General features: G+C 52.8%; 1 protein-coding gene across 1 annotated transcript in view; it reads left to right on the top strand.

Annotated features, from left to right (window-relative positions):
* Positions 1–200: 200 nt before the first annotated feature.
* PRR12 (proline rich 12) overlaps positions 201–18,578 on the top strand; it is a 46,992-nt gene continuing 28,614 nt past the window's right edge. Inside the window, exons 1-4 of the mRNA XM_083582315.1 lie at positions 201–505; positions 10,588–10,700; positions 13,015–13,176; positions 14,761–18,239. Coding sequence (XP_083438441.1) covers positions 420–505; positions 10,588–10,700; positions 13,015–13,176; positions 14,761–18,239 — 3,840 coding nt within the window. The 5' untranslated portion in view covers positions 201–419. The remainder of the gene's footprint in view (positions 506–10,587; positions 10,701–13,014; positions 13,177–14,760; positions 18,240–18,578) is intronic.

Genomic DNA, 18,578 nt, shown 5'->3' with positions numbered 1-18,578 from the left:
GAGCGGAGCGCAGACAGACGCCCAGCGAACATGGCTGCACCATGAGCCGCCTCCCAGAGGCTCGCCGCCGCCGCCGCCGCCACCACCACCGCCGCCGCCTCCTCCCGCCGCCGCCGCCTCAGCGCTAGCGCCAGCCCGAGGCTTGAGCCCAGGCCGAGCGGCGGGGCGGGGCGGCGGGGAGCGCCGCGGCCGAGGGGGGGAGGCGGAGGCAGAGGCGGAGGAGGGACCCCCCCTCTCTCTCCTTGCCTCCCTCCCTCCCTCCACGGTCTCCTCCCCGATTGCCCCCCCTCCTCCCCCCGTCGACCGACGCCGCCGCCGCCGCCGCACGGGGAGGCGCTGTGGGGACCCAGACTGAGCGCGGAGACGGGCCGACGGACCGAGGCCGGCCCCAGGCGCCCGCTCCCCGGCGCCCGCTCCCCATGGATAGGAACTACCCCAGCGCCGGCTTCGGGGATCCGCTGGGCGCCGGCCCGGGATGGAGCTACGAGCGCTCGGCCAAGGCCAGGTCAGGCCGACGGACGGGGAAGGATGGGGAGGCGGGAGGGGGGGAGGAGGGAAAGGGAGAAACAAACCCCCCCTCGCAGTCCCGGGCAAGCGCTGGGTGGGGGGGTCAAAGAGGGAACCCCCCCCCCCTCAGCCAGCCCCTCCTCGCCTGCTGCTTCTGCTTCGCGGGCCTCCACTTCTGGGCCTGGGAAAGCGGGGTGGTGGATGGGTGGGGGGAAGCGGGGTGCAGAGTGCGGGGTGGGGGCCCGAGGCAAGGCCAGGAATAACCGGAGGGTGTGCGCTTTTTGCCCCCCCCCCGAAGGCATTTGGGGGGACCTTCCTCGCGTCGGGAGGGTTGCCTTGTGCAAAGTGGGGGGAGGGAGGGAGGGAGAGAAGAGGCCTCTAGGCCATGCAGAGGAATGGGGGAGCCACTGAGGCGCACGGCTCCCCGCGGCGGCGGTTGGAAGTGGGGGGGTTGTTTTACACGCGAACGGGTGTGCAAAGGGTAAGGGGGGTGCAAGGGAAGGTGAGGATCCTCGGGCTTCCCCCATCTCCCCCCGTGCAAGGCAACCCGGCAACCTCTGCAGGGAGAAACTGTGCTCGGTTTCATGCAGGTGAGAGAGGAGCAGGGAGAGAGAAAAGGAGCTGTGTGGTGGGGCTTTTTGGGGGGGGCGTCCTCTGCTTCCTTGCCCCTAGGGATACACACGCTGAGAGGTGTCCGGTGGGGGACACTCCTTATCCCCTTCCATGATGCTGGCGTTGCATCCCCTGGATTTCCTTCATGCGATGCAAGAAGCTTTTGCAACTCCCACCTACATCCGTGTTTGGGGGGGGCAGGGAACGTGGCCCTGGGAAAATCAGCCCTCCTTGGAGAATTTTTCTCCTTTGCTAGGAGGACTGTGCAGAACTGATCTCCCTCCTGCCTTTCAGAAGGCTTTGCATTTGGGGACCTCTTTCCACATTTCAGCATTCTTTGCACCAGAAGAGAAATCCAGAGTCAGGGCCTCTCGCAAAGTGGGAGAAACTCCCCTTCTTTTATTCACATGGTGACATGTATGTACCCCCTTGTGCAGCGTTGAGGGTGGTTCAGAGTGAGGTTCCTTTGAATTTGTGTGTTGATATCTGGTGTTGGAAGTTGTGGAATATAGGATAAGCCCTTTGGTTGGGGGGTGGAGACAAAAATATAGAGGTGTTTGTAAAAGGCTTGGGGAGGTATGCTCTAAATGAAGGAAGGAAGTACAGGACATTGGGAACCACCTATGTTTCCAGGGACTTCCCTGTGAAATAAGGCTCTGATGGGGGAGGCAAAGATCCTGTGACCCTCTTTATGCTGTGCTTCTTAACTGGGACACATATCCTCTATGTGGTTTATGCCTGTGATGGCATCATTCAGCCGTAGAAGAGAGCCACAAAAGGGGGGAGTTGGCCACCTGAATCTCTGAGACCTAGTGGAGGAGGGTGGAGGCCTTTGAATCTTCGAACTTTAGATCTCTGGCGATTTGTTCCTGGGAATGCTTCTTAGGAATGAAAATAACTTGTGGGGGAGTTCCACCAAGTACAGATCTGTCCTACCCCATTTACTAAGAAAAGTGGGAGAAGATTGGCTACACAAATCCCCATCCCCATTGCTACAGGACACATCCCACTTGCTCTCTCAGAGAGAAATACAATAGCCCTGCCCCCTCCCTTTTGAAGAACCCAGTTATTTGGATCCTTATACCCTTTGATACCTCTGCTCTGACAAATTAGGGCAGGCTCCCTCCAGATGTTTTGGACAATACAACTCGGACTGGCTGGGGCTGATGGGAGTTGTAGTCCAAAACACCTGGAGGGCACCAGGTTGAGGAAGACTGTATTAGGCCTTGCTCCCCACTGGGAGAACCCAGGAATGCTGGATTCCAATAATTACTGCTCTCTTTCTGTAAGGAGTCCTGGATCCCTAATCCCACCTCTCCTCTAAAGAACCTAGCAAGAGTGGAATGGTCTTTCCTCCCTTCCAGTAAGCGGGAAGGGTCATAGCTCACCTGCTTTGCATGTGGATGGTCCCAGATTCAATCCCCAGCATCTCCAGGTAGGACTTTCTGGGAGAGACCCAATGTCTGAAAGGCCAGAGAGCCACCGCTGGTCCATGTACACAACACTGAGATGGGTGGACCTAACAGGCTGTCTTGGAATAAGGCAGCTTTCTATGTCCAAATTTTCTTTCTCATTTCCCACAACATTCAGGAGTTCCATCTCTCTCTTTTTTGCACCAGAGGCCAGTTTGCTTCTTCTTCATCCCCTTTCCCAGTAGTGCTTTTACAGGTAAGGAGTGCAGACGGATGGCGTGTTGTGCCGTGTTACTTCCACACATCTTGTGCAAACTGTTTGAGGCAGCCCTCATGCTTGTTAGCCTTTGATAAGAAAGTGGCAATCTGAGACTTCATTTAAATGAGATACTGGCCACAAGAAGTGCTTAACCCATATAAACATTCCCTGAGGCCGCCATCCATCTCGTATAAATGCACTTACTGCGTGTGCTGCCACACATGGGCAGAGCGCTAGTGTAGCAGTGGTCCACGCAGGTGCGTTGCTGGAATGCTTGTGCTGCTGGAACTTGTGTGTGCCAGCACATGCACACTTAAATGTGCATACTTGTGTCCAGTGTGCATTATGGATTTCCCTTGCAGCAAGTGAAGGACCATGGGAGAGGCAAGGTGGTGGGGCCCAGAATCCCTGGCTCCCCTTGAAGTATATGGTCCAGTGCTTTAAGAATAGTGGATTTTCAGAGGCAGCGCTTTAGAGTTTTCTGGGAAGGGGAACTGGGGTCAAGTGAAGGTGGAGAAATGAGGTATCAGATTCCAGACAAGCCACCTCAAAGATTCTTAGTGGGGCACTGCTCCAGTGTTTATTTGCAGGGGTCATGGCTTTAGACATGTACATATGTATATATACATTAATCTCAAATGGGCCAAGGAGCAGAGTGAGACCACCTGGGCACAGATTGTCTCCAATGTACAATATGCATGCAGACATACAGGAAGCAAATCAGGAGGCTACATTTATTATCTCTCACATTTATTGTTGCATTATCTACCCCAAAGGAGCCATCCTCTGGTGCGTACAAGCTTTTGGCTTCTCCTCAGCTTGTCTCCCTGAAGAACCCTCTTCCTCCTTTTTTCTCCTCCTGCCCCTGGGACGAGGGCTGCTGAGGGATGATCTATATTTATTGTGCAGTTCAGTTACATTTGTGGAACTTTGGAACAGTTGTGTTTGTGGCTTAAGGTGGGGGGCTCATCATCAGTATGTCAAAACATGGAGAATTCTTGGCCTTTCTTACTTACTGCTGCCTTGGTGGGGGTGACCTTTTAGAAGCTGATTGGGATCACCTTCATTTCCTTTTGAAAGCACAGGTATGTATTTGGTACTGGGCATGGGACAGCAGCTTCTCCCCTTGCTGCAAGGTGCATCTGTGTGTACACAGAATACATTTCAGTCAAGTCTCTGTTCCCTTTGCTCCCAGTGCAGTAGGACTTTACCTGTCTGAGGCTGGCAATCAGAGTTTCCAGGTTGGAGGGCATGTTTTCTAGGTAGTCTTGAGGCCCGGGATTTCACTCTTTGCCTTTGGGCCTGAGGTGAGTTGGTTCTGTGGCTGTGTCTGCGAATGGCTTTGAGGCAGTCTTGAAAATAAATCTGTAAAAGTTGCTCGCCCAGTAAGTTTGTATTATCTGCCAGCCTGCATGCACAATCTTTGATGTCAGGCTCATCAGTAGTCTTAAGCGGAAAGTGCTCTTTTTCCAGTTGACAGAGGCTTTCTGGCCTTCCTTAGGAATTACAGGCAACCTAGACCAGTGGCTGTTTACAGGCCTTCTTTGGAGGCAGCAAGAGGCTGAGTTGGTGTGGTGGGCAAGCTTTTGTGTTGAGGAATCAAGCCTATAACATCCATTGCTTTGTTTCCTAGTGGAGCTTTGTACTTTGGTCTGTTGATTCCCCCTCATTCATAACTTAAGTTTTTGACGTGTTTCTCTTAGACTTAATTTACACCTCACCCTCAAACCTGCATCTGACCTTAAAAAGCTCACACTCTCCTTCGCAGGTTTGTGATGCTCTTATGTCACAAGGCAGTGATACTCAGTGTGTAGGCTTTGGCTTTGGGGTGTGTTTCCTGTAGATGTTTCAGCCTGCAGGGTGAGTGCTCCTTCTCTCGTAAATTACGCTTTGACTACCGTGCGTGCACCTGAGTCTCATAGCGTGATGATTCTGCCACCACCACACAAACCCGCAACAGATAAAGTTAGTGTGCTTTCTGATACAGTTGTTTGTGGCGTGTATCTAGAGAGTACCCCATTGCTGGGACTTGTGTGCCATACGTTTATTTTTAAAACGTTCTCCGAGGCAATTCAGATTTTCTGTCAAGAAAAGCAGAGTTTGAAAACTTGCATAAATGATGCAGATTTGCATGTGTTTTGCTTATTTTGCCTAATATGTGCAGCTTCAGATAAGGAGAAAGGCGAAGGAGCTACTAGGCAGGCTGCCCAAGTGCAGAGATCCAACTCTACCAGCTTTGGAGACTTCGCTAGGTGCTGAAACCCATCTTTGTATCATCATTACGGGACAGAAGTTTCTCAGGAGACTGTGCCCAGCACGCAATATTAAATACTGTGTTTGCACAGTAGTGCATACTGTTCACAGCTCTTGTCTGCTGCCAGCTTGTATTCCTGCACTTCGGAATACTAGAAAGCTGTGTGGTGTGTTTATATCAGGGGTTAGCAAGCTTTCTCAGCAGGGGGCCGGTCCACTGTCCCTTAGACCTTGTGGGGGGCTGGACTATATTTTGGAAAAAAATAATAATGAACGAATTCCTATGCCCCACAAATAACCCAGAGATGCATTTTAAATAAAAGCACACATTCTACTCATGTAAAAACACCAGGCAGGCCCCACAAATAACCCAGAGATGCATTTTAAATAAAAGGACATATTCTAATCATGTAAAAACATTCTGATTCCCAGACCGTCAGCGGGCTGGATTTAGAAGGCGATTGGGCCGGATCCGGCCCCCGGGCCTTAGTTTGCCTACCCATGGTTTATATCCTGCCACATATGGATTGTTGGACTGGCAATCTCTTGATGTTACCCTTGAACTTGCAGCACTACATGCACATTTTTGTTTGCCCTCCCTGAGATGCATCCTACCATAATTTAAGAGTTCCGCTCCCCACTGTCTCCACTTCCTGTGTCCATGGCTTGCTTATTCCTGTGCATCATTTTGCATGGATCACACACCTTGCTCTGCAGGTATTTGAACACAATTAACCAATAGCTGTTGGATTTGTAGCTGCACTTGCAAGACCTGCATTTAGGGAGTCCACTTGCAGGCTGCACTCATGGATTGTAATACAAAAGTTCTGCAAGTAGAACATTGGGCCAGTTGTCCTTTCAGTTATGTTGTGGGTGCTTTTTGTGCAATGCATTTTCACCTGCAATGATTATATTTGCTTATCATGTAGCTTCTGTGGAGGAACTAAGTGGTTGGGACAACGATGCATGTGTTTCTGTACAGTTGCATCTACAAAACCTTATGGCTATCATTGGGCTCCAGAGCTCTTAAGTGCACGTTCCATTAGCTTACATAGAATCCTGCATGTATGTGTGTTTCTCAAAAACTGCAAGTTTCTAGTTCTCATGGGGCTAGGGATTATTTGAACAAAGCTCAAGTTGATTCCTTTCCTTGGGGGGGGGGGATCCTGCAATCTTTCTTTGCCAGCCACCTTCCTCTGTTCCTGTTTCCTTCCACCTTATTTGTTGTTTCTCCACACACACGCATACCATATTAAGAAAGACAGGGTGGCAAAGCATGCTCATTTGTAACCTTTTATTTGCTGTTAAAATTTTCAGGTGCACACTGCAGGTGCCTGGCTGCATCCTGGTGGGGAATACCCCACCTTTGCTGTTCCTCCTTTCCCCGCTACAGACAGCTGAACATGCATCTTAGGCTCCAATCACATGTCGTGTATTCTCAAATAATTCCTTACAAACCCTCAATAACCACAACTCCCACCTGTATGATGCTGGAAGCAATCCCTGTAGAAAGGTTGCCCCGCAAGAGAGGAAGAAATCTTGGTAGTATTCTAGGTTGTGGTTTCCTGGAAAGCGGGGGGTGGTGTCCAACTCTGATAGGTGGTGGTGTGTTTTTTTAAGTAAACAATCCAGGAGTAGGGATATCTATTTCACTTTTAACTGTAGTCTATATTATTCTCCTTCCTAACTTCAGCTTCTCTGTATTAGAAGTGAAGAGAACGGTATTTAACAGTTTCAACTAGTGTTGTTTGTGTGAACATGGTGCTTGCATTTAATGCTAATGATATTTTACTGCTGTTCTGCATTTCTTGCAATAAAACAGGGGCTACATTTAAAGCAATATCATACCACTTTATTAACAGATCTTGCTTCCCCCAAAAGAATCCTAGGAACTGTAGCCTGTTACAAACTCTGAGGGCTTCTAGGGGACTCTTATTCTCTTGACAGAGCTGCGGTTTTTAGTGTGATTTAACAGTAACCCTCCCAATGTAAGGCAGGCATAGGCAAACTCCTGCCCTCCAGTTGTTTTGAGACTAAATTCCCATCATTGCTGACCACTGGTCCTGTTAGGTAGGGATGATGGGAATTGTAGTTCCAAAACATCTGGAGGGCCGGAGTTTGCCTATGCCTGCTGTAAGGGGAATAAGAGTCTCCTAACAACTCTCAGAGCCCTTAACAAACTACAGTTCCCAGGATTCTTTGGGGCAAGCCATGGCAATTTTAAGTGTATACTGCTTTGAATGTATAGTGCAAGTGGGTCCAGGGTTAGGTTTGTAGCCCTCTGCCACAAAGGATTTGTCCGTAACGTCATTCATCATCCTCAAGCTACTCTGGGAAACGGGTCACTCGTCTTCCTCAGTTACAGGTGAGGGAAACTGTTGCTCAATAAACAAGACCCACTGACTTGCTCAGCATCCTCTCATAGCTCCCAGAGGTCCAGTGGTTTATCAGCTGTTGCTTATGTCATCTGGGTTTTTTGGAAGGGTGCGACCTCTTTCCTTCTGCCAGGAGCTGTGTAGCTTATTAGTGGCAGACCTTGTAGGCAAGATCCAGTGTCCTGAGCAGGGAGAGGGCTAGGATAGGTGGTATTTGGGCCTGGGGGGCCTGAACTCAAGTGTTGACCCATGTTTTGTGTTTATTGTGTGGCCTCGGAAAAGTCACACACTCTCAGACTCAATCCCCGGGCTCTGTGCAGTGGGAACATCAGTGGCCTGCCTAACTGGATTGTTGTGAGAGTGAATTTAACAGAGGTCATAAAGCACTCCTGCAAATTAAAAGTGTTACTATACCGCAACTGAAAATGGTATAGAGCAAAATTACCTCCTTCTGCAGACACCCGAACGGAGCATGTCTCGCATGTGTGGATCCAGTCATCTGAATCTTTCTGCCTAGTTACTAGAGTTCACTGGTATGATATGCATTTGCTTTGCCATCTCTGCCGAAAGGGCTTTCCCCATCAGCTACTGTCTGCTTAAGTGAGGAATCGGCGCTTAGTGCAGAATTGGGAGAGTTCTCTGTTCTGTGCTAACCGTCACCGAGGGAGGCTTGATTTCTATTCGCCATGACGGCTGTGCTCTTATCTCCACAGTTGGAGGCAGCAGTGTCTCTGAACACCAGTTGCTGGAAATCACAAGAGGGTAGAGTGCTCTTGTGCCCAAACCTTCCTTGCTGCTTCTCTCCAGGCAACTATTCGGCCCCTGTAGGAACAGGACGATGGACTAGACGGGCAACTGGCCCGATCTGGCAAGCTTTGTTTACGTTTGTGTGCGTCTATCTCTTTCTCTGCCTCGGGATGGTTTTCCATTCAGCTGTTGACACAGTGCTCTGTAGCAAGCGAGACAGTGAGGAGGGTGAATGAAAGACTCTCTTATTTCCTGTTTCCTGTAACCCTTCGCAGAATGGCCCTCTCGTGGTTGCTACAGTGCAGTCCATCCCTCGGCTGCAGGCAGGCATGCTGTGTGCAAAGGGGGGTTTGCCTGCTTTCATGGCCAGCCGCCTCCTTCCTTGCCCTCCCTGCCTCGCTTTCGCATTGCAACCTCTGTAGCTCCCTGCGAGTCTCCCCGCCCGCTAGCAGGTAGCTGCATTCCTGAGACAGGCGCGCTTGCTGCTGCCGCCAAGATCACTCGTACCACCTGCATTCCTCCCTGCAAAGAGGGGTGCACACCCCACGTGGCTTCTCCTGTCCCAAAGCTGTGCTTGCGTTTCCTGCACGGCACGTGCATAATTGTGCGTGTGTGTCGAGGCATGTGCCACATTTCAGAAAATAAGTAACGGTGGCAGGTTGGTTTGGTGCTGGGAGGAGGGGAGTGGCAGCGTTGTACATAATTAGGCACATGAAGTGTTTCCCAAAGGGAGTGCGGAAAGAGAGAGCATGGCCTGGGTGTTGTGTACAGAAAGCTGGGAGAGTGGCGGGTGTTTCTGTGAAGGAATATCTCTCCCCCCCCCCAATAAAACTTGGCAAACCTGTGTGGCGTACCAGGCCCCTCTGGCACATTATTTACTGCCCCAAGTGAATAGCTGTCTGCGGTTTAGGGTGCGGTGCTGTACCCTCTTAACCCCATTCACTTCAGTGGGACTTACTTTGGAGTAGCCTGTACAGTGGTACCTCGGGTTAAGAACTTAATTCGTTCCAGAGGTCTGTTCTTAACCTGAAACTGTTATTAACCTGAGACACCACTTTAGCTAATGGGGCCTCCCACGCCGACGCTGACGCGTGATTTCTGTTCTCATCCTGAAGCAAAGTTCTTAACCCGAGGTACTATTTCTGGGTTAGTGGAGTCTGTAACCTGAAGCATCTGTAACCGGAGGTACCACTGTATAGGATTAAATTTTAAGTGTGTTAAATCCAAGCGGCTGGGAGCTCTAGCACCTGTGATTTCTGATAAGAGCAGACGAACTGTCAGCTGGGCACATATATTTGGGGCGGGAGGCAATGGGAGAGTATTGACTTCTTCTTTTTTTCTTCTAAAGGGGTGGTAAAATCCAGTGCTTTAGAGCAGGTGCTTAAGAGGCAGGGCCTGGGAAAGGGGATTTTTGTGGCTTAGAGCAGGGAGCTGGAAGCAAGGCCTTTTGAGCTCTCAGTTTTCTTGACCTGGTCATTTTTTTTAAGAGTGCATGTGTGTGAGAATGTTTCTACAAATCACCCAAGGTGGAAATGTGTGTATGTGTGTGAAGAGAAGAAGAATTTCAGGTAAAGGACAAGAGTCAGCAGCATCAGAAGCAGGGCTGAACTGGCTGGGTTGCAGATAAGGAAAGAGAGAGAGAGAGATCTCGGCAGCACCTACAGCTGAGGAAGCAGGTCAGGAAAGAGGGGCGTTCTTCTGTGAGCTGCGATTGCTGCGTTTTGGCCGCTGGGCTAGACAGCTGCGTCCTCCTGTGCAAGGCGGGGGAGAGGAAGGGATGCGGGTCACATGCAGAGGCTGTGGGAAACCAGGAGGTGGGGACTACATTTCCCATCATGCATCACTGGTTACACATTCCAGTCTCTTTTCCTGCATATGTGAGTTGCTAATGAAAGAGGATAGAGTGGGGGGAGTATGCTTGGGGAAGTGGGAGGAGGTGCCTTGATCTTTTTCCGAGCATCAAAACAAGGCAAGGCGAAACCTTCTCCTGGTGCCTGTGGTGTTTCAGTATCAACTGTGGCACTTTTGAACGTGCAGCGTGTTTTGGCTTAATGTAATTATTTCGTTCCTCTCAAATGAGGGCATTGGTGTGCCCATTTTATGGGTGAGGAGCTCACGCCCATGGCTGCGCAAGGTCACCTAGAAAGTTAATAGCTGAGCAGGATCCTGAACTCTAGAGCGCATGTTCTAGACCCCGCACTTCTGTGCACTCGAAATTAAAGAATCCCATATAATTGGGTTCCTTGACCTCAGCCACTACCAGGCTTTCCGCTGATAAGCTTTGCATGAAACCTTTTGTGCATATAATCAGGATGTCCAAACTGTGTGAAGTGCATCAGATGATCTCAGCCACATTTCAGCCACATTCCCAGAGAAGTTGCCAAGTCTGACCAAGTCTTTTCTGTGTGTCTTTGTCCTTCAGCCTGGTGTACGGTGGATCCCGGAGCTCACACCCAGACACGGATATCTTACACCGCCAGGCGTACGCCACCCCCCATCCTCTGCAGGGCTACGCCACAAACCACCACCCGGCAGGTACTGTGGTTCTGTTTCTCTCTCTCCATTGGCGTTTCTCTTTATGCACATGTGTTTTAACCAAGCCTCCCCTTCCTTCCTCCTCTCCCCTCTCGCTGTGCGTTCGCCCTTCTTGTGCAAGTGTGAATGACCGTCATGCCTAAGTTCTCTTCCCCTGGTTCACCTTGATTGCACTCCTTTTGCCCTACACTTTCGGGGCGAATTCAGGTTACAGTGATGCAGTCAGTGGTACTTCTGAAATGCAATTGCTGCAAACCACAAGAGAGTAGGGTGCTCCTGAACTCAAGTCCTGCTTGCGGACTTCCCACAGGCATCTGGTTAGCTGCTCTTGAGAGCAGGGTGCTGAACTAGATGAGTCAGATCCAGAAGGGCTCTTCCTCTTAACGCATTTTTTAAAATGTGCGTAGCGCACAGGACATTCTCTTTTAACCCAAAGCAGAGGGTGGGAATCCAGATCAGAACTGTGGCCTGGGAGAAAGGGAATCTAATCCTTTTCTCCATGCCCTTTCCCTGCCTCTCCGCCCAAAGCTATTAATTTTCTAGAACAAAGAAACCACGCTTCTCTTTCCTAGTCCCCACTGCTGTTGATTTCGATCAAGAAGTACTGTATTTTTCCATGTATAACACCCCCCCCATGTATAAGACGACTTCTGTTTCTGGGGACCACAACAAAAATGGAGGGGGGAGAGATTGCCCAGAGTTGTTGTGCTTTTCGGGTGGGGGGGGAGATTGCCACCAATCGTCAGCACGCTAACTGCTGAAAGCCCACTTGACACAACCACAGCCGATTGCACGCACAACTCGCCGTAAATCGACCACCCAGTTGTCACAGCCAAAGCCAATCATCAGCAGGCCTTGCCGCAGCAACCAATCACACGCCCAGTCGCCACTGCCAATCTCCTGCTGGCTGCTGCCACCAATTGCCCGTCCCCGCTCTGCTGTCCGTGTATAAGATGACCCACAATTTTTGCCTATTACTTCTAAGGAAAAAATATCGTCTTATACACGGAAAAATACAGTAACGTGCCTGTGTTCAGCACACAAAAAGAAACAGTCTGGCCAGTGTAAATTATAATTTGGCCCTCAGTTTATGTGTTTCCACCAGAGCCAATTTTCTGACTTTCCAGCCTGTCAGTTTTGTCTCAGTTCCTCATTTGTCCTTCATTTCCTTCTTTTTCTGACTTCTCCCGTCTCCCTTAGCAGCCACCTGTCTAGCTGTCTATAACTTCTCATTTCTCCCCCTTCTGTCTGTGCATGCCTTGCTCTTGGCTGAGTCTCCCCTTCACCACCAAAACAAACAAACTAAAAAAAACACCACCCCAAACCCTCTGTGGTTGGTGTGTCTTCTAATGGTGCCAATGTTTCTTCATCCTTTTGCTGCTCCGTACCACTGTCTGTCTCGAGGCTCTCCTGTCTGTCCAAAGTGGTGCTCCTCTTCCTGCCTTCTGTATCAGGCGATTTGGCACTTCAGGCCCAGAGACCAACTGCGGCCCTCAAAACTCTCTTCAGGCCACACCCCTGTCCCCTGACCCACACTCTTCACTGACTTGCCTTCATACACAGAAAGGTTTTGCCCTGCTGGAAAATGTCATTGAACTTTGATAATGCTTTCTGTTTCCTGGATGGAAGACAGAGAGGGGTGTGGATAGAAACTAGCCTACAGTACAAAGATAAAATCCACATTTTATTTACAAAGATTTAATTTACCAAGATAAAATTTACATGGACTGAAAATTAAAGAGGATGGGACAGGAAAAATCTTGGACAGAGTGGGCTGTGCAGTTAAGAAGTATAGGGAAAACGTCTAAAGAAAGCGAGCTATTAGGTTTTCATACACTCAGAAAGAAGGAAAGGAAATTTATTTTAGAAATAATTATTGATCTTTTGTGGATTGACAATCTGATGAGCAAACTCACTTCTAGATATTTGAAGTGTTACAATATTGTACGTGCAGGAATTGGTAAATGGATAGCTGATGGCTAAAGAAAAGAAGTTAAAAATGACCAAAAAAATTTGTAATATAAGGTTAATTTTGGAAAATTGAATTTATTTTAATTTGTGGTTGATTTGTTGAAATTTGGAAAATTAATGAAAATGTTTTGGCCTTTTTTTTTTTTTACATTTGTTGCTCTGCCCAGATTTGCCTCTGGCCATACCTACCACTATCATGTGGCCCTTGTATTGTTGCCTCGAATGGAATGCGGCCCTTGGGTAGAAAAAGCCTCTCCACCTCGGATCTATCTTTTCTTTTTCACTGTATTTCGGCACCTGACCTCCTTTCTCTGTCTCCTTGATTCCCGCCCCCCTCCCCCAGGTCTCTCTGGCCTGTTCGAGACAGGGCTCCATCATGCCAGCAGTGCCACCCCGGATGCCTCTGTCATGAATCTCATCTCAGCGCTGGAGTCTCGGGCACCTCAGCCGGGCCCTTCTGCCTCTTCCCTGCTCTCCCAGTTCCGCACCCCATCCTGGCAAACAGGTAACTACCGTAGCACACCTTCCAGAGGCACAGAAAGGACATCATGGGCTGGGCTGAGCTTTCACGAGAGGGCTTTTGTTGATGCACTGATGTACAAAACACATGGTGGCTTTGTTTTACCTCCACTATCAGAGCACTATGCCTCTGAACACCAGTTACTGGGAATCACCGGTGGGCAGAATGCTCTTGTGCTCATGTCATGTCCTGCTTGCAGGCTTCCTACAGGCATCTGGTTGGCCACTGTGAGAACAGGATGCTGGACTAGGTGGGCCATTGGTCTGGTCCAGCAGGACTCTTCTATTCTTATGTTCATATAAAGGTAAAGGTAAAGGGACCCCTGACCATTAGGTCCAGTCGTGGCTGACTCCGGGGTTGCGGCGCTCATCTCACTTTATTGGCTGAGGGAGCCAGCGTACATGTGACCGGGTCATGTGGCCAGCATGACTAAGCCACTTCTAGCCAACCAGAGCAGTGCACGGAAACGCCGTTTACCTTCCCGCCAGACCAGTACCTATTTATCTACTTGCACTTTGACGTGCTTTCGAACTGCTAGGTTGGCAGGAGCAAGGACCGAGCAACGGGCCACCAAAAAAAAAAAAAAAGGACCAAGCAACGGGAGCTCACCCCGTTGCGGGGATTCAAACCGCCGACCTTCTGATTGGCAAGTCCTAGGCTCTGTGGTTTAACCCACAATGCCACCCATGTCCCTTATATGTTCATATAACACCAGTCTTAAAGGATCTGCATTGGCTCCCAGTATGTTTCCGAGCATAATTCAAAGTGTTGGTGTTGACCTTTAAAGCCCTAAACGGCTTTGGCTCTGCATACCTGAAGGGGTGACTCCACCCCCATTGTTCAGCCCGGACACCGAGATCCAGCTCCAAGGGCCTTTTGGTGGTTCCTTCTCTGCAAGAAGTGAGGTTACAGGGAACCAGGCAGAAGACTTCTGGGTGGTGGTGCCTGCCCCATGAAAAGCCCTCCCATCAGATGTCAAGGAGATAAACAGCTAACTGACTGTTAGAAGACATCTGAAGGCAGTCCGGTATAGGGAGGTTTTTTAATGTTTGATGCTATATTATGTTTTTATATGTGTTGGAAGTAGCCCAAGAGTGTCTGGGGCAACCCAGTCAGATGGGAGATGGGCGGCATATTAACAACAACAACCTCTGATAGGAGGGACCAGGTGGTAGAGTGTCATCTCTTGAGCAGGGGTCGCCTGTAGCATTGGGTCATGACTCTTGATCCCAGCTTCCCAAGGCAAGAAGCCTTTCCCATAATCTGTACCTGCTCCTGAGCTTACTGGGAGCGAACATGGAAGCTTCTGCATGCAAATCACATGCTCTTATTCCTGAGCTGTATCCTGCATCGCAGAAACCCTGTCTCAACAATGAAGCACAAGGTGAGCCTGCCTCAACATGTCTTTCAGGAGCGTGTTTTGTTGACTCTTTGGGCACAGCTTACTCCTCCTCTTGTGAGTAGGCCAAGCTCTGTGCCTTTACCCCCCGCCTCCCGTGTAAGTGCCTTGCAAATCCTGCAGCTCTGTGCAGAGAAATCCAACTAACCCGATGCCTTTGTTTCTTGCAGCCATGCACACTCCAGCGCCCGCCGAGCTCTTCATCTCGGGGGCCCTCCCAGGCTCCGGCACCTTCCCCTCCTCGTCGGCACTCTCCGCTTACCAGCACCCAGCCTCCTTCAGCGGGCGCAGCTTCCCGGTCACTTCCTCGCTCACCCTGCAGGATGCCACCTTCAGCCCCACCTCCAACGGCCTCTTGTCCCCACATGACCCCCTGCTGCACATCAAGTCCTCCCAGCCCAGCGTCCCCTCCTCCCTCAGCTTTGACCGGCTGGGCAGTGCAGTGCTGGGCACGGGCTTGCCCTCCCAGAGCTCAGCGTACCGCAGCGCTCAAGAGTCGGCTTCCCGCCACCTGCCCTCCCAGTTCAACCTCCTGTCGTCCTCGCTGGGGCCCTCCGACCAGACATCCCAGCTGTACAACACCTCCGTCTTCTCCAGCTCGCCCGCCTCCTCCATCGACAGGGCCATCCCGCGCCAGGACAGTGTCATCAAGCATTACCAGAGGCCCTCCAGTGCCCAGCCCCAGCTGCCCGCCGCCCATTCCCTCCAGCACTACCTGAGCTGTGGGGGCAGCTACCAGCAGATGCCCCACCGTTCCAGTCTTTCGTGCAGCCCCTTGGGCGAGCAGTCGCCCGCCAGCAGCGAGGGCTCGCAGCAGCAGAAGACCTCCCAGGCCACGCGGCAAGAACCCTCCCAAAGCTACCGCCCCATCATCCAGTCCCCCGGCTACTCTGGCACGGCCTCCTCTTCCAAGTCCAAGAGCTACTCAGCCTCCCGCCAGCCGCCACGCTCCACCGCCACGCCCAAGTGCCAAAGCAACTACAGCTCATCCACTCCTAAGCCCAGCTCCGTCATCGCGAGCCAGTCGCAGGCCTATTCGCCCGGGCAGCCCCAGAGCCTGCTCTCCATGAGCCAAACGCAGAGCTACTCAGTCAGCCAGCCGCAGAACCTGTCTTCGGTCAGCCAGGCCTCACAAGGCTTCAGCAGCAGCCAGGCCCAAGACCTCACAAGCGTGAGCAAGGCACAGAGCTACTCAACGACAGGGCAGGCCCAGCAGGGCCAGGCCGGGCAGGGCGGGCAAGGGCTGCAGACCTGTCAGAATCAGACTTACTCGCCAGAGCAGCTCCAGGGCCTGTCGTACAGCGTCCAGGCCGAGCCTCATGTCTCCGTTAGCCAGACGCCGAGCTACGTGCCGGCGCACTCGCAGGGGATGCCCACAGCCAGCCCGTCACTGAGCTACAGCACTGGCCACTCGCCAGCCATGCCAGGGCACAGCCAGTCCATCGGCTACTCACACAGTCAGAGCCTCCCGGACTCGAGCCCTTCACAGATCATCCGGCCCCTCCAGTCGCCCACCACGAACCGGCCCCAGAGCGTGGCGTCGCCCGGGCAGTCTCAGAAGTACCTCACCTCCGTGCTGTCTCCTTCGTTCATGCAGCCGGCCCACACCCAGAGCTACCAGAGTTCCCAGGGAGGGCTGGAGAGGGCAGCGTCCTATGGCAAATCCAAGACCGACTCGGACCTGCTGTCCTCGGAGCGGACGGAGGACGAGGAGTTCCTGATCCAGCACTTGCTGCAGTCGCAGAGCCCGCCCCGCGTGCCCCCCGAGGGCATGGTGGAGTGCGAGGAGAGGGCCGGGAAGGGGATGGGCTATGAGCTGAGCAAGACAGAGGAACGCTACCACCTGCAGAGCGTCATCCGGACCAACTCCAACCTGGACAACCAAGGCCTCGAGATGTCCCTGCAGGGCCTCAAGGACAAGAAGAAAGGGGAGCGGCAGAAGGAGTATTCGCACACGCGCTCGACGCCAGAGTCCCTGGCCACCTCTGTGGTCCACTACAGCCACCAAACTGGCTCCATGGACTCCTACGGGCAGGAGATCAAGAAGTCGGTTGAGCAGCACCTCCAGGGAGGACACATGGACACGGGGGGCAAGGAGATATCGCAAGCACACTCGTACCTGCAGAAGACCCCGGAGCATGCCCCCCAGCCGCACCCCATGGAGCCTCACGGGATGATGCCTGGGCAGCAGGGGGGTGCTTTGATGTTGGACTCCCCTCCTGACCTGCCCCCGCTCTCCCTCTCGCAACAGCAGCAACAGCAACAACAATCCCAGCTGCTCCAGTCGGTGCTCACTCACACACAGAGCCAGCTGCACTCGCGCGGGAAGGTGCGCACCCCGCTGGACGTCCACCTGATGGAGCCGCAGCGCATGCACCAGGCTGAAGCGCCCTCTCCGCAGCTCCAGATGCAGGCGCTGGAAGCCCACCTGCACCAGGCGCATGTGCGCTCGCAGAGCATGGAGGCGCAGCTGCTGGAGCCTCAGCAGTCGCCACAGCTCCAGGGCCAGCTGCAGCAGGAGAGGATGCAGTCGGAGGGCATGGAGGTGATGCCCCAAGGCAACCTTTCCCAGTCTCAGGAGATCCAGGATTTCCTGGAGCCCGAGCTGAGTCTGGAGTCCCACCTGGGACAGAGTGGCTCGGTACAGAACCAGCAGCACCTCCTGCCCGACGCCGGCCTGGACCCCGACTCCTCCCAGCAGGTCCCTCAGGGCCAGCTGGAGGGCAAGGACCAGTTTGAAAGCCCCAGCCCGCAGGGGGCCAAGCAGCGCTTTGTCCCCCTCACCTCCATCTGCTTCCCGGACTCTTTGCTGCAAGATGAGGACCGCAGCTTCTTCCCGGGCATGGAGGACATGTTCGGGCCTCCTCCTTGCGCCGGAGACGAGTTCCCCAAGCCGGACGACGGGACCCAAGGCATGGAGAGGGGAGAGGGCATGAAAGGCGGAGGCTACGACATGATGCAAGGGGGGCAAGGCTACCAGAGCTACTGCCAGTCAGAGAGCGGAGATGGGCAGCACTTGGGCCTGGACTCTGTCTCTGTGAAGCATGAGCTGCCTTCGACGGTCAACACAGAGCAGCTGGGCTTGATCCAGTCAGGGCAGCACGGGACGGCCCCCGTCTCGGAGTCCAAGTCTGGCCTGACGTCGCCCATCTTCTGCTCGTCCAAGCCCAAGAAGCTGCTGAAGACCTCATCCTTCCACCTGCTCAAGAAGCGGGAGCCCCCCTTCCAGCCGCCCAAGAAGAACTACGCCCAGGAGTACGAGTTCGAAGACGACGAGGACAAGGAGGACGTCCCGGCCGACATCCGCCTCAACAGCCGCCGCCTGCCGGACCTGCTGCCGGACCTCATCTCCAGCTGCCGGACCAACCGCACCAGCCTCAGCCCCATGGGCGACATAGACTTCTGCCCGCCCAACAGCGGCCTCCTGGAAGGGCCCAAGCGCCGCGGCCGCAAGCCGACCAAGCCCAAGCGGGAGGGCCCGCCCCGACCCCGCGGGAGGCCCCGCATCCGGCCCCTGACTGAACCGCCCCATGGCGTGGCTCACGATGGCACCAAGAAGCCCCGTGGCCGGGGGAGAGGGAGGGGCAAGAAAGCCGGGGAGGAGGGGGTTGAGCCAGGAGCAGGCTTGGAGTCCCTCAAACCACTCAAGGTAAGCGGGGACTGGGAGGCAGCGGGGTTCATTTTTTAAGTGGCAGGGCTGGCGGCGGGGGTGGGAGGGCTGTGGCTCCTCTCCTTAAGAGGCTGGTTGGATTGGGACCCCCTCACCTGCCTCGGCCGAGGCTTTTGGGGGCTGCAATCCACCCAAAGCCCGGGGGGGACACACAGCTTCCCCATCCCTGACTTGCAGCGGGAAAAGAATAATTTGAAAAATAAAGAGATTGGTTCTGAGACTAGAGACAGACAACGGGCAGAAACGAGCTGTAGGGACGTGTGGTTTCTGGCTTCTGCAGAGTGGGCTTAGTGAGAGAACCCAGGGAGTTGCCTTAAC

This window comes from Podarcis filfolensis (genome assembly GCF_964270895.1).
Source record: "Podarcis filfolensis genome assembly, chromosome: 13".
Lineage (NCBI taxonomy): Eukaryota > Metazoa > Chordata > Lepidosauria > Squamata > Lacertidae > Podarcis > Podarcis filfolensis.
Note: the sequence above shows the minus strand (reverse complement) of the source record. Positions and strands in the feature narration are given on the sequence as shown.